General features: G+C 36.3%; 2 protein-coding genes across 4 annotated transcripts in view; one reads left to right on the top strand and one right to left on the bottom strand.

The window, feature by feature from the left end:
- timm50 (translocase of inner mitochondrial membrane 50 homolog) overlaps positions 1–7,467 on the bottom strand; it is a 31,663-nt gene extending 24,196 nt beyond the window's left edge. The window contains exons 1-3 of the mRNA XM_079610878.1: positions 7,095–7,467; positions 5,631–5,790; positions 4,482–4,513 (exon numbers count right to left, since the gene is read on the bottom strand). Coding sequence (XP_079467004.1) covers positions 4,482–4,513; positions 5,631–5,790; positions 7,095–7,400 — 498 coding nt within the window. The 5' untranslated portion in view covers positions 7,401–7,467. The remainder of the gene's footprint in view (positions 1–4,481; positions 4,514–5,630; positions 5,791–7,094) is intronic.
- A 718-nt stretch (positions 7,468–8,185) lies between these two features.
- On the top strand, positions 8,186–13,082 carry tnfaip1 (tumor necrosis factor, alpha-induced protein 1 (endothelial)). Of its 3 annotated transcripts, XM_079610883.1 has the most exons (8): positions 8,186–8,267; positions 8,483–8,596; positions 9,912–10,255; positions 10,351–10,520; positions 11,078–11,161; positions 11,264–11,316; positions 11,434–11,629; positions 11,716–12,737. In XM_079610883.1, exons 3-8 carry the CDS (start codon positions 10,015–10,017, stop codon positions 11,932–11,934), a joined length of 963 nt encoding a protein of 320 aa, XP_079467009.1. In that variant the 5' UTR covers positions 8,186–8,267; positions 8,483–8,596; positions 9,912–10,014; the 3' UTR covers positions 11,935–12,737. The 3 variants fall into 3 exon arrangements, with proteins under 3 accessions (XP_079467009.1, XP_079467007.1, XP_079467008.1); XM_079610881.1 differs by lacking the exon at positions 8,186–8,267 and having other exon boundaries at positions 8,292–8,596; positions 11,716–13,082; XM_079610882.1 differs by lacking the exon at positions 8,186–8,267 and having other exon boundaries at positions 8,362–8,592; positions 11,716–12,798.
- Positions 13,083–13,093: the final 11 nt, after the last annotated feature.

Genomic DNA, 13,093 nt, shown 5'->3' with positions numbered 1-13,093 from the left:
TATAAAGCTCAGAAATATGTTAAACAAATGTATTAAACAAAGATGTTAAAGATATTAAATATATTACAGATGACAGTAAAGACTTATAATATTATAAAATAATATTATAAGTATATATAATAGAAGTATATATAATAATATATATTATTTTAAATAAATGCCGTTCTTTTGAACTTTCAATTCATCAAATAATCCTGTATCACGGGTTACACAAAAATATAAAGCAGCACAACCGTTCAACATTGGTAATAATAAGAAATATTTATTGAGCCACAAATCCGCATATTAGAATGATTTCTGAAGGATTATGTGACTGAAGGCTTGAGTAATTATGCTGAAAATCCAGCTCTGCCATCACAGGAAAAATTACATTTAAAAATAAAATGGAAAATTTATTGTAAATAGTAATAAAATTTCAATACATTACAGCTTTTACTGCATTTTTTTTAGGGCTGGAGGGTATGACGATATTTATCATGATGATGATGTAAAGTGTCTTATCGCTAGATAGATTGCGGTTAGTAAATATATCCGCATAGCACAGCACTACTTAAAGTTCTTGACACTTTAGACTGATAAAGAAACCTGAATAAATGAGCAATAAAGAGTGGGACATGCATAAGAGTTAAGCGCAATAAGTCTTGAAAAATGAATGCTGACCGACGCATCCAAAGCAAGCGCACAAAAAGACGCCTCTCCAGACACGATGCGATCCCAAATTCAGTTCTCTTTCACAACTTATAGAGCATCATCTGGAGTATTTATCTACTTAAACACAGTCGGTTGAAGAGAAAGTCAACAATGCAAAGTTATTTTTACATTTGATTCAGTTTCTGTAGCATTTCTTACTACATGTTAAATATAACTACTGTACCTAATGACAATAATATTTATTTGAAAAAAATAAAAATAATCAAAAATAAAAAAAACTTTAAATTAATTTAACTTCAAGACATTTTTTTTGGTTTGTAATTTCCTTTGTTCTTTTAGTCACAAAAACATAAATAAAACAAACTATATTGTGATATATATCGTTATCGTGAAAAAAAGTCTTGTATAGTGAAATAAGACGAAAAATCACGTTGCCCACCCCATAGTATTTTTGATCAAATAAATGCAGCCTTGGTGAGCACATGAGACTTACCAACCCCAAATTTTTAAACTGCGGTGTATATAAATGTACAATTATTTCTGCTATAAAAGTTTCATAATACTGTTCTCCTTCTGATTTACAATAAGGGCAAGAAGACAGAAGCGTGCGAGACCGATCATAAAGCCGGTCTCGTAAGATCTTCTGAGACGGGAAAAAATTTACAGTACGGGAACAGGACGAAGGTCTCGTGCACACAATAAGATCACAAGAGCTGAGAACAGTAAAACCCATCCAATCTAACGGATGAGGTGTGTGATCAGGCACCAATGGCCCTCTGAACTCATGTGAGGTCACACTGACCTGTGAAGTGTGCCCTTACAAGTGGGCTCTAATTAAGTAGGTAACAAAACAGGATGTCTAACAACGGTGGAGGTGTGCTCTTTAAAGTGACCACCTTCCTTAATACACACCTCATACCTCTGGCACATGCCTCTAGACTAGCTGCATTTAGCATCTACTTGTGAAGTGTGCCCCTTTAAGGGTGGGAAACAGTGGGTGGCTTCCAGAAACATTAAAGTAACCATGCTAATTTGATCTTTAAGAAGCCAAACAGGCATTACTGCTCATTTACGAGCTCTAAGGCCTTTAATGCCTGAAAGGGACAATGTGTAGTTTTTTAAAGTATTTTATTAACTAAAATCAATGTCTTTATTCATAAATATGTCCTCAATGATGTACAATTACCTCTCCCAATGATTCGACTTATCCTCGTACGCGAAGAATTTCTTATCTTTATTTACATGGGACAGGCAACTTCACAGAGGCTTCCATGTCGTTCCTCCATCTTGAAAAATTATAATAGCAGAGAGGGACAAAAAGCACCAGGCTACCTCAACGCGTTTTCGTTCAGAGCCAGCGTAACGTGACTGACACCAGCTGAAGCGGACAATGAGAGAGGCGTAATGCGTGTCACTGCCCCGGTAAATTTGAACGGTTGCACTGCACGGTACTTCATAATTCAGGATCATACTTATGCCGAGCCAAAGGAGAAATGCCAAAATTGAATTTAAAAGGAAACGTGACCGGCGAATTCAAAAACCGAGGGTAAATAACGGCATTTACACTAGGGCTGCACGATATGAGGAAAAGCTGCGATGTGCGATAACATTGTTTAATATTGCGATGACGATATGACTTGCGATAAATGTGATTGTTAACTATACTGTTCCCATGTCTCAGTGCTTTAATAGGTTCTTTGCGTGATAGGTCAAACGTTTATTACCTGCCTGGTTCAGAATACACGATTTTAGCGCGATTTTGGCACGATCCGTTTGACGGGTGTCGTGGAGATTCGTAATAACGACAACAGGCGTCGGGACGCAAGATTCGATCGTTTCATCTTGTATAGTGTGTCATAGTGGGCGACAACCTACGTCGCGTCCGCGATGCTTCACGACAGAAAGACATAGCATGTTTAATTCTTTAACGGTCCTCCACGACGGGTTGAATATGTGAGCGAGACGAGAGTGAGTGAGAGTGCAACAGTGAGTGTGTGTGTGCGCCAGTGAGCGTGTGTGTGTGCGCGAGTGAGTGAGTGAGTGAGCGAGCGAGCGAGCGAGCGCGAGTGAGTGAGCGAGGGACATGAGTGTGTGTGTGTGTGTGTGTGTGTCTGTGCGTGCGAGTGAATGTTTGCGAGTGAATGTGTGTGTGTGACGGCACGCGATGACTGGTCGGAAAGCAACGTGCAGTCTGACATGTTTCTTGTTCACGACACGACAAGATTTTAGGAGTCAAAAACGTGTAATCTGAACCAGGCATTATTCATCGTGTCAGGCTGTCTGTTGCGATGTGTTCATCGCGGGAGTTCATATCGCGATGACGATGAAAATTCGATGTATCGTTCAGCCCTAATTTACACAGTTGGAAAGGGCTAATGAAGTTGCCTGCTTTCTTCTCGACGGGTAAGTCAATGTTACAAGCTTTTTTTTAATTCCTTGGTTGTGTAATTCATTATATAGGCAGAATAACAGTAGAACATGTAACGTATAGTTAAACTCGACGAAGGGCTATAATTGTTGTCATAGCTTCTTGGTACATAACGGCTACCGTAGTTGCAACACGCGTTTGAAAAAGCGAGGAGCAAGAGAGCACTATTCGTTTGAATGCAAATTACAATTTCACCGCTAGATGGGAGTAATTCCTACACACTGTCCCTTTAAAAAGAGAGTTCACCCAAAATCTCTATTTGTGTTCCACAGATGAAATCAAATCATACCAGTTTGAATCAACACATGATGGTAAGTAAATGGATGACAAAATTTTACTGATCACATTTATATAATGATAGTTCACTATGACATTGGAAATATGGCACTGGATTTATAGAAAGAATCTCTTCTGAGAATTACATACTAAATGCAAAAGAGGCATCAAAAATACAAAATATTGGCCCTCATCACAATATCAAAGTCAAGCTCCAATTACAGTAGCACAGGTCTTCCACACAGGGGAGAGAGAGGTACAAAACGCAACACCAACAAGCAAAACACATTTTATAGAGACTGGCTTTGTAAAGCGAGTTGTTTGAAGTGGGCCACCTCGAGAGGTGCTAGAAGTCTGCTCCCTGAATAAAGGAAATTCACAGCACTGAGAAGTGTGCCCTACAGAGCGAAAATCTTCACACCGACACCTGATTGAACTGCCTGTAAGCCAGAAGCCATTGTAGCTTCAATAGAAAGAGACTGGTGGGGGAGTGCAGGTGAGAAAGTGTGCCACGGGAAATAGCGCGGCGTTAGAGCTTGTTAAAATTACCATATTAGAAAAAAAATGGAGGGAAACGATGGGACACCATTAAGACACTTTTAGACTGCTAACTTAATCTATTCAACTAATCTGATATTAACTCTTTTCACTTTCTTTGAAAGGTGGTGAAATTCATAGCTTATTAGAATGTGTATAGAAAATGTATGGGTGATGTCAAAACAAATGTTGAAACACTGCTCACTGATTCCTTGTCAAACTCCTTAAAGGAATATTGTTATTTTTTTGCACACAGAAAGTATTCTCGTCGCTTCATAACATTAAGGTTGAACCACTGCAGTCACATGGACTATTTCAACAATGTCTTTACTAGCTGTTTGGGCCTTGAAAGTGGTAAAAACATTGCTTGCGGTCTATGTGGGGTCAAAAAGCTCTCGGATTTCATCAAAAATATCTGCATTTGTGTTCTGAAGATGAACGAAGGTCTTACAGGTTTGGAACGACATGAGGGCGAGTAATCTATGACAGAAATTTATGTTTTGGGTGAACTAACCCTTTAATACGAACAAGGGCCAAAAAACAAACAAAAAAAACTATAAAACCTGCTTTTGTGACAGTTCATGCTTACCTTATTTCCTTGTTCATCCACAGAATTGCTACCTAGAGACCAGAAACACGCATAATTTTAGTCACATGATTTCAAACCTTTGAGAGTTTATGCAAGCAACAAAAAAAGTAAACAAATTAAATGAGATAATAAATATCTAATAGATATTAGGAATTTATTTTAGATGTTTACGATACACATTTTTTTTACATTTACATAATAAAATGTCTAATATTTTACACACACTTGTATCCACATATAAATTAATTATTTTATCTAAACAAAGACAATACATTATTATTGAACTTGCATGCAAAAAAAACAAACATGTTAAATGGTAATACGCAGTGTTGGATCCGTTACTCTAAAAAAAAAAAAGTGATTAAGCTAATTACATCTTCAACAGAACAATTACTTTACTAATTAATTACTCTCTCTAAAAAGTATTACATTGGTTATTATTAATTACTTTCTAAATACCATATCAACCTCGACCAGTTGAACAATACAAGGGCAAGGCAGATATGAAACTGCTCTTAATTCTTTTAAATAAAGTATATAAAATTGCATAAATTATTCTTGAACTAACCAAAGCATTTAAATGGAGCAGGTTTCATTAAAAACATACATTTTAACATTAGACACTAAATGTTTATGTTTTATATAGAATTGTTCAATAGTCTATACAGTATTTAATGCAGTTACATCAGAAGTAACTAATTAAATACAGAACAATTTAGGATAATCCCTTATTTTACTTTTAAGGGGAAAGTATTTAAATTACAGTAATGAATTAGCCTACTTCAAAATTAGTTACTCCCAACACTGGTAATAAGTATAACTATGCAAGTTAAATACATTTTTGCCATTACCACAACTTAATCTTCCAATACAACAAGTATTTAAAAAAAATAATCACCATAGTAGCCCATATATGTTGATCACATATATGATGATTCATACAAATTACCGGAACAATGGCATCCCACTGTCTTCATGATGATCCAGAATAATCCAAACAATAATCCAATAATATAAAAAATAATCCAAACCATGCCAGTCACAAAAACTTTGAATAATCCAACAATGTTGAAAGAAAATCTTCAAGCTTATAAAATTCCAATCCTCTAGTGCCCAACCTTGGCATAAGAAAGCAACAGGCAAACTCACCGAATATGTATATGATTCCGACTGTGCCTCCAAGACCCATAATTCCTGCTAACCGAAGGACCATCTTCTTAGCGTATGCCGTGTTCTCTTTCTGTTTCTTGTCCTCACCCTGTTCATCTTTCTTGTGAGCGGAGTCATCACCCTCTTTAGGAGGCTGGTCCTGAAAACAACGTGTCAAAAGCATCCCACTTTATAACTGCCGTCATTACAAACCATGAGATTCAAGTCAATTTCTCAACAAGTCTTGAGAACTGCCAACTCTTCAACCTGGAACGTTACACAGCAGCCAGTTTTAATCATTCCTGTAATGTGCACAAATTACATTTTTCTGAACAGCTGTCACTGTCACTCAATGAAACTCAGTGTCCTTTGACAGACATTCAGCCCTCAGCCCTTACCTGTATTCAACAGTCAAAAGAGGATTCCTGACCTTGCATGATACAGCTCCAATGTGAAAGTCATTCAAATGTCATTTTAAACCACATTCAATTGTAATTTAAGGATATAACAAAAACAAACTAAGTTTAACCCTATAAAGTCTACTGTATGCACACCATATTCTACATGCCTTTAGACACGTGGTCTTTTTGTTGTGAAATCTTTAGTGATTTTTTAAAAGTAAACGTAAGAATAAAATGTACATGTTGTTGCTATTTCTACATGTTAAAATGCAAGTATGAAATATGATACAACAGGTTTTTAAGGAATGTTTATGTTTTGCCCCCAACAACCAAAACTTCAGAGCTTTGATCATAAAACTAAGAATTTAAATATTTTACTGAGACATATTATTGGCAGATACAACTGATATGCATGTACATTTTATGCATGTAGTCTGCTGTACGGTTGCAAATCTCATTGATTTAGGTTACAAGCCATCAGAATTTTATCTTAGTCTCAAAGTAAAATTGAGGTCTTTTCCCCATATATCATACAATATGAGCCACAAATGTTGATGCATCAAGTATGATACAAAACATAAAACACACATGCCAACCTTTTTAAGATGTTGTTTTCTAACAGTTCCATTTAAATAATCAGATTTTTTTTCTTACTATAAAAAAAAAAAAAGCTGTCAGGCTTTACAGAAACGTAGTATCTTCATACAATTAGTATATGTAATCTAGCTCTTTGTATAGTCCTTTACAGCCATTCATAATGCTACATATTTAAGACTAAAGGTTATAACCTTCATTGATTTCTACTGATGATGTGAACATGTAACCAATGTCCTTGGTCTATCACACATAACACATTCCCTGCTGTGTCTGAATTCATTCAAACCACCACCTGTCAACCTTTACTAACCAGACCAAAGTATTTGACAATGTCTGGTCGTTTGTGCATCGACTTACACAACACCTCAGTATTAACATGTAAGAATGTAAGTATTTTTTCCAAAAAGCAATAATTGGCTGTCTAATACCCTGTCATGTAGGAATGTCAGGCGGTCATAGCGCTCACCTGGCTTTTCTGTTGCTGAAGCCTTTCTTGCAGTATTGCTTGGGCCAGTCCACCTGTAGCACTACTACTAGATGTGTCAGCGGAGAGTGACCGGACAACATCCAGCACCGCAGGGGTTATGGATCCGTTGGCCCCCTGCCTCAGTCGGAGGAGGCCCCGGCTCGCCCGGACACACATGGGATACATAGACACCGCAGACATCTTGAATATGATGCAGCTACTACCCGGAGCGCGAGTGGAAAGGACAAACGATTTTGATTGGTTACGTCTGTCGTGATTGGCAGGCAGAGAGAGCCAATCGAACATATGAACTGCGCCGCGAAGGCGGTTCTTAGAATGTCGTCACTGTCACCCTCAAAAGCAGCTAAAAGTTCCCACAAACTGTGATTAATCTGATCTTGTTACTAGCAAAATTCCATATTCATAAATCTAAATATCTAAATGCTAAACCTCTCTTTCTTATATTTGTGAAAGAACTTAAAAAATACCTTGTTTCAATTAAGTTGTCTGAGAACAAAAAAGCCTTAAAAACATTATCTGTTTGTAAATCTTTTCCTTTCTTCTGTGTCATGTAGTTCTCCTAATTTGTTAGTTTAATCTTGTATTATTTCCCCCATTGTTTTATTTTGTGTTTTTGTTGTTTTTGTATTCTGTTGTTTTTTGTTATTGCTTGTGTATTGTTTTAAGCAATAAAAAAAAAAAAAAAAAAAGTTCCCACAAACTACAAATAGCATAATTAAATGCAATGCCTGCTTTAATAATACAAATAGATAAATAGATGGCTACCATGTAGAAGTCTTAGAATAATGGAGACTTACATTCTAGCGTTATATTTCAACAAATCTAGAACATTCACTGTGAAATGGATAAATTTCAAAATAAAAGTACTTCATTACTTGTGAAATTAAATATCCAACTTGTGAATATAATATAGATATAAAAACCGATATTAAAGATATATTAACTAAACAAAACGAAGAAGATATGTCGTTATTTAATGTTAAGCAAAAACAGACGAAAAAAAATAAAGTAACACAAATGTTAGTTAATCATGTTTTGAATTAAAGTTACCCCTACTAGTTACAAAGTGGTTTGGCTGAGAGGTTTTGTAACGGTTAAAATTATGCCATACATAATTAAACATGATTTCAGGTCATGGAAATGGATATAAAGGTAGGACAGTCGACTGAAAAACTCGGTTTTGTAAATGTTATTTATTATGAAATATAAGATTGTGCAATTGGGTTGACAATCCCTGCACTAGCCAATGGGTGGCAGTATATCATTATCACGGTTTAACCTGTTGCTGTTGTTTTTTCAAAGAAGAAGAAAAACACCTTTGTATTACTACTGAAGTTTGAAGTTAAAAAGTGTTTTCCTTTTCTAAGTCTTCAGATAGACCTGTTTACTTTTTCCTTATAAAATATGCTCGAAGTAAAACTGTCGAACTAATCAAGTCTACGGGTTCAGTTCAACGCCCACAACTTACCGCAGCAGGGTGGGTGAGTTTTCTAACGTTAGATTATGAACAGTTTCATGATGGCAAACTTGCCTTAACATTTCAGTGTTTTGAATTAAACAAACTAAACCACTTTTAGTTTAGCATTAATCTTCTAAAGTCTAGAAAAGGTGTGAGTCGTTAGATTAAGCGACCAAACACTTTTATTAGGAATCGCCAGTTTATAAACACAAGTATATGAGGCTTTGCTAGTGTTTGTGTTATTATAGGCTATAATGAATTATTTTTATTATATATTTACACTTGCATATATATGTATATATCATGTATATACATATATACACACACTACACACATATGAGAGAGAGAGAGTGAGAGTGTGAGTCATTAACGGTTAACATTAACTGTTTTGATGTCGTATGCTCATCAAGCCTGCATTTCTTTGATAAAAAAATGCATAAAAACAGTAATATTGTGAAATATTATTACAACTCAAATTAATGGTTTTCTATTTTAATATAATTTATTTCTGTGATGCAAAGCTTCATTTTCAGTATCGTTGCTCCAGTCTTCAGTGTCACGTGATCCTTCAGAAATCATATCAACGTTGGAAACAGTTGTGCTGCTTAATATTTTTTTGGAACCTTTGATACTTTTTTTCAGGATACATTGATAACTAAAAAGAACAGCATTGATTTAAAATTTTAATCTTTACTATAACTGTTTTAGCAATTTAACACATCATTGTTGAATTGTATTAATTTCTTTTAAAAAAATTAAGTAGAATAAAAAACTGACCCCAAACTTTTGAACGGTATTGTTACAAAAGATTTATATTTTAAATAAATGCTGTTCTTTTTTAACTTTCATTCATCGAAGAATCCTGAAAAAAAGTATCAGAGGTTATAAAAACTATTAAGCAGCACAATTGTTTCCAACATTGATAATAAATCGGCATATTAGAATGATTTCTGAAGGATCGTGTGACATTGAAGACTGGAGTAATGATGCTGAAAATTCACCACAGAAATAATAATATTTCACAATATTACAGTTTTTTTCTGTATTTTTAATCAAATAAATGCAGGCTTGATGAGCATAAGAGACTTTTTTCTAAAATATAAAACTTTTGACCAGTACTGTGTATATAAAGCATATATTAGAACACTCACACATAGCCTATGTATATCTCTTTCTATCTTTTGTTTATAGTACAAGTTCTTATTTGCTGTCGTTATGCCTTAAATATCCTACTTGTAAATAAATATCAGAGCTAACTTAGTCGTTTTACTGTAATATTAAATTGATATATATTATAGTCTTGTATTATACATGTAAGATGTATACATGTGTTTTAGGTGATGAGGTTTGGCATCACAAGCAGCCTGCCCAGCAACATTCACCACGGCGGGGGAACTCAGACCCATCGTGTGCAGGGTGGTTATCTACCTACAGCGGGACATGTCAGGAGAGAGCTGCCTGCACCAGCTTCAACCGCAAACTGGGCCCATTGTGTCGGTCTCTCCAGTGGCCTGCCCCAAGACTAACACCTGCACCTACCGCGGTGTCACCGGCAACAAGTATGTACAGCTCAATGTTGGTGGAAATCTTTACTATTCCACACTGCAAGTGCTCACCCGACAGGACACCCTGCTGAGATCCATGTTTAGCGGCAAAAAGGAAGTGCTCACCGATAAGGAAGGTAAGTTATTTAGACATTGCAGAGATAAGACCTCTTTAACCTTGACTCAGTCCTGATGTTGTCAAAGTGAATTCTCTGTTATTTTTTTACTTCAGGTTGGATCCTAATAGATCGCTGTGGGAAACACTTCGGTTTGATTCTCAGCTATCTCCGAGATGGATTTGTGACTTTGCCCAAGAGCAGACAGGGTATCATGGAGCTCCTAGCAGAAGCCAAGTATTACCTGATCCAGGGCTTGATAGATTTGTGCCAGGAGGACCTGCAGGTTGGTTTAGAACAGGGATAGGCAACTCCGGTCCTGGAGGGCCACTGTCCTGCAGAGTTTAGCTCCAACCCTATTTAAACACACCTGGACAAGGCAATCAATGTTTTCAGGATTACTAGATAGATAGATACAGGCATGTGAGTTTTTATCAGGGCTGAAGCTAAACTCTGCAGGACAGTGGCCCTCCAGGACCGAAGTTGCCTATCCCTGGTTTAGAATAATGAAAGGAAGTTGTGCACTCACTTGTGTTTTCTTGCTTTTGTGTTAATCTCTTGAAGCCTGTCAAAAAAAATAAAGAAATTCGTTTTTTTTATTTTTTTTATTGGGACATGTAAGTTAAGCACATTTGTATTATTCATTAAGATTTCATGGTAGTGAGCCTGTGAAAAATGTATGTAATATATGTATATATTTTAAAGTAGTATGCATTAAGCAAAAAGTATTTTTTTATTAGTTGAAATGAGACCCAGATATTTTAGTCTTTTTTAGATATTTGTTTGTTGATCTATTTTTATTTTATTCATATATTGGTATGTATTTGCTTGTTTGTTTTGTAGGATAATGAAGAGAAGGCTCTGTGTGTTATCCCATTCATAACATCTCCTAAAGAGGAGGAGAGACTGATACAAGGCTGCGTAAGGGTGAGTCTATCCTGCGATGCAAATATTCCCCGTCTTTTGGTGTCTATGTTCATTGTTCACACAAAAACAAGTCTCCTGGCATTATTCTTTTCTCACTTACAGCCTGTTGTGAAACTACTTTACAACCGAGGTAACAACAAATATTCCTATACAAGGTAAATACAAGCGTTTTATCCTCCTTTAGCATTCAAGGTGATTTAACTTTTTGAGAGATTCGCATAGCTTCTACTGTCAACACTTGTCTTTCTGATTGGTTTTATCTTCCTCAAAAGCAACTCGGATGACAACCTACTCAAGAATATCGAGTTGTTTGAGAAGCTGTCCCTGAGCTACAGCGGTCGTGTACTCTTCATTAAAGATGTCATTGGAGACGAGATCTGCTGCTGGTCTTTTTACGGACAGAAGCGTAAACTAGCAGAAGTCTGCTGCACGTCCATTGTTTATGCTACTGAGAAGAAGCAGATTAAGGTAACTCTCGTTTGAGTAGATATTTGCAGAGACTCTTTCATAGCCTGTTCAATTGTATCAAAGAAGGACTCTTGTAATGCTCTCAGGTTGAGTTTCCAGAAGCACGGATCTACGAGGAGACACTAAATGCCCTGCTTTACGAGACTCTCCCGGTCCCAGATAACTCCTTGTTGGAGGCCACCTGCAGACGGAACAATTGTTGCTCACACAGTGAAGAGGAGGAGGCCGTGGAGCTGAGGGAGCGAGTGCGTCGTGTCCACGTTAAAAGATACAGCACTTATGATGACAGACCGCTTGGACATTAGCCTAACTGTGAATTGAGGCTTCCAAGACACTATATCCTTCCAACTAGTGCCTCAGTTTTCACATTGTCTGTGGAGAACACTAAACTACCAGCACCCTTTAACCACTTTGTAATTTGCTGCCGGTACAGATTGCTGCTTTCTTTTTGTTTTGTAGGGGGCTTGACAATCAGTGTTTTGAATGAAATCTGCCTTGAACATTAATGTGAACGGAACACAAAACGGTTGATCTTGAATTAGCATCAATTCCTATATTTTAATTTATTGTTATTTTATGAGGAAAACGCTATGTTTTTAAATAGTAATTACTAATCTAATCATAGAATGTTTTTATAACATCTTGCCAAGATAAATCTGCCAAACACAGTACATCAATATGTTTCTGCTAACCATACAGGATCATATATTCTGTTACAATCTTGCCTTATGCCTACGTTAATCATCCATACTGTGATTTAAGATGATTAATATAGGAAATAGATTTGAAAACAAATTATGCATATGGACTTGGGGTGTTGCATTTGGGGAAATTAGGTTGTAGTGTTTTGTCTAGTGTGATAAGAAATGTGCTTTTAATGCCTAAATAATGAATGAGTGTGCCCTAGAAGTTTCCTGCTCTAATTATTTAACACTCATGAACAATTTCTATATTAACTTAAAGCGATAGTTCATCCGAAAATTAGAACATAAGAGAAGATATTTTGAAGAATGTTTTTGCCCAAAACAACACTGGACCTCTTTGACAATGTATTGACAAAAAAAATAAAAATCTAAATATCTTATGTTCGTTTCATTTTTGTTACAGGTTTGGTATGTCAATTGTCCCTCAAAGCCCTTAAACGGCTTCTAAATATTCTGTATCAACTCAATAGTTTCATTATTTTGGTTTCATTTTGGATGCACCTGTGCCTTTTATAGGTAATAGCTAGCTGTGCCTTCCATAATAGACTAAGACTAACTGTGAGACTAACTATCACGCATCTTTTCATCCAATAGGGCTTATGAACATCATGTCTTGATGAACGCCTAATGACAATGCCTGATTAGTTGAACCCCCGCAAGCGCCTCCATCTGAGCTGTCAAATGTGGAGGGGAGCTAAAAATAAATCGCAGTCACTGCCTTGAACAGCGTACGGCGCGTGAAGAGATTTATCCCATTGAT

Source organism: Phoxinus phoxinus (genome assembly GCF_949152265.1).
Source record: "Phoxinus phoxinus genome assembly, chromosome: 4".
Lineage (NCBI taxonomy): Eukaryota > Metazoa > Chordata > Actinopteri > Cypriniformes > Leuciscidae > Phoxinus > Phoxinus phoxinus.
The sequence above is the reverse complement of the archived record's forward strand: the minus strand, read 5'-3'. Positions and strand labels throughout refer to the sequence as shown.

Coding starts and splice junctions, on each gene's coding strand:
- tnfaip1 (XM_079610881.1), top strand. CDS start 10,015: ATGTCAGGAGAGAGCTGCCTGCACCAGCTTCAACCGCAAACTGGGCCC. Junction 10,256..10,350: donor AGTGCTCACCGATAAGGAAG/GTAAGTTATTTA, acceptor TTTTTACTTCAG/GTTGGATCCTAATAGATCGC. Junction 10,521..11,077: donor TGTGCCAGGAGGACCTGCAG/GTTGGTTTAGAA, acceptor TTTGTTTTGTAG/GATAATGAAGAGAAGGCTCT.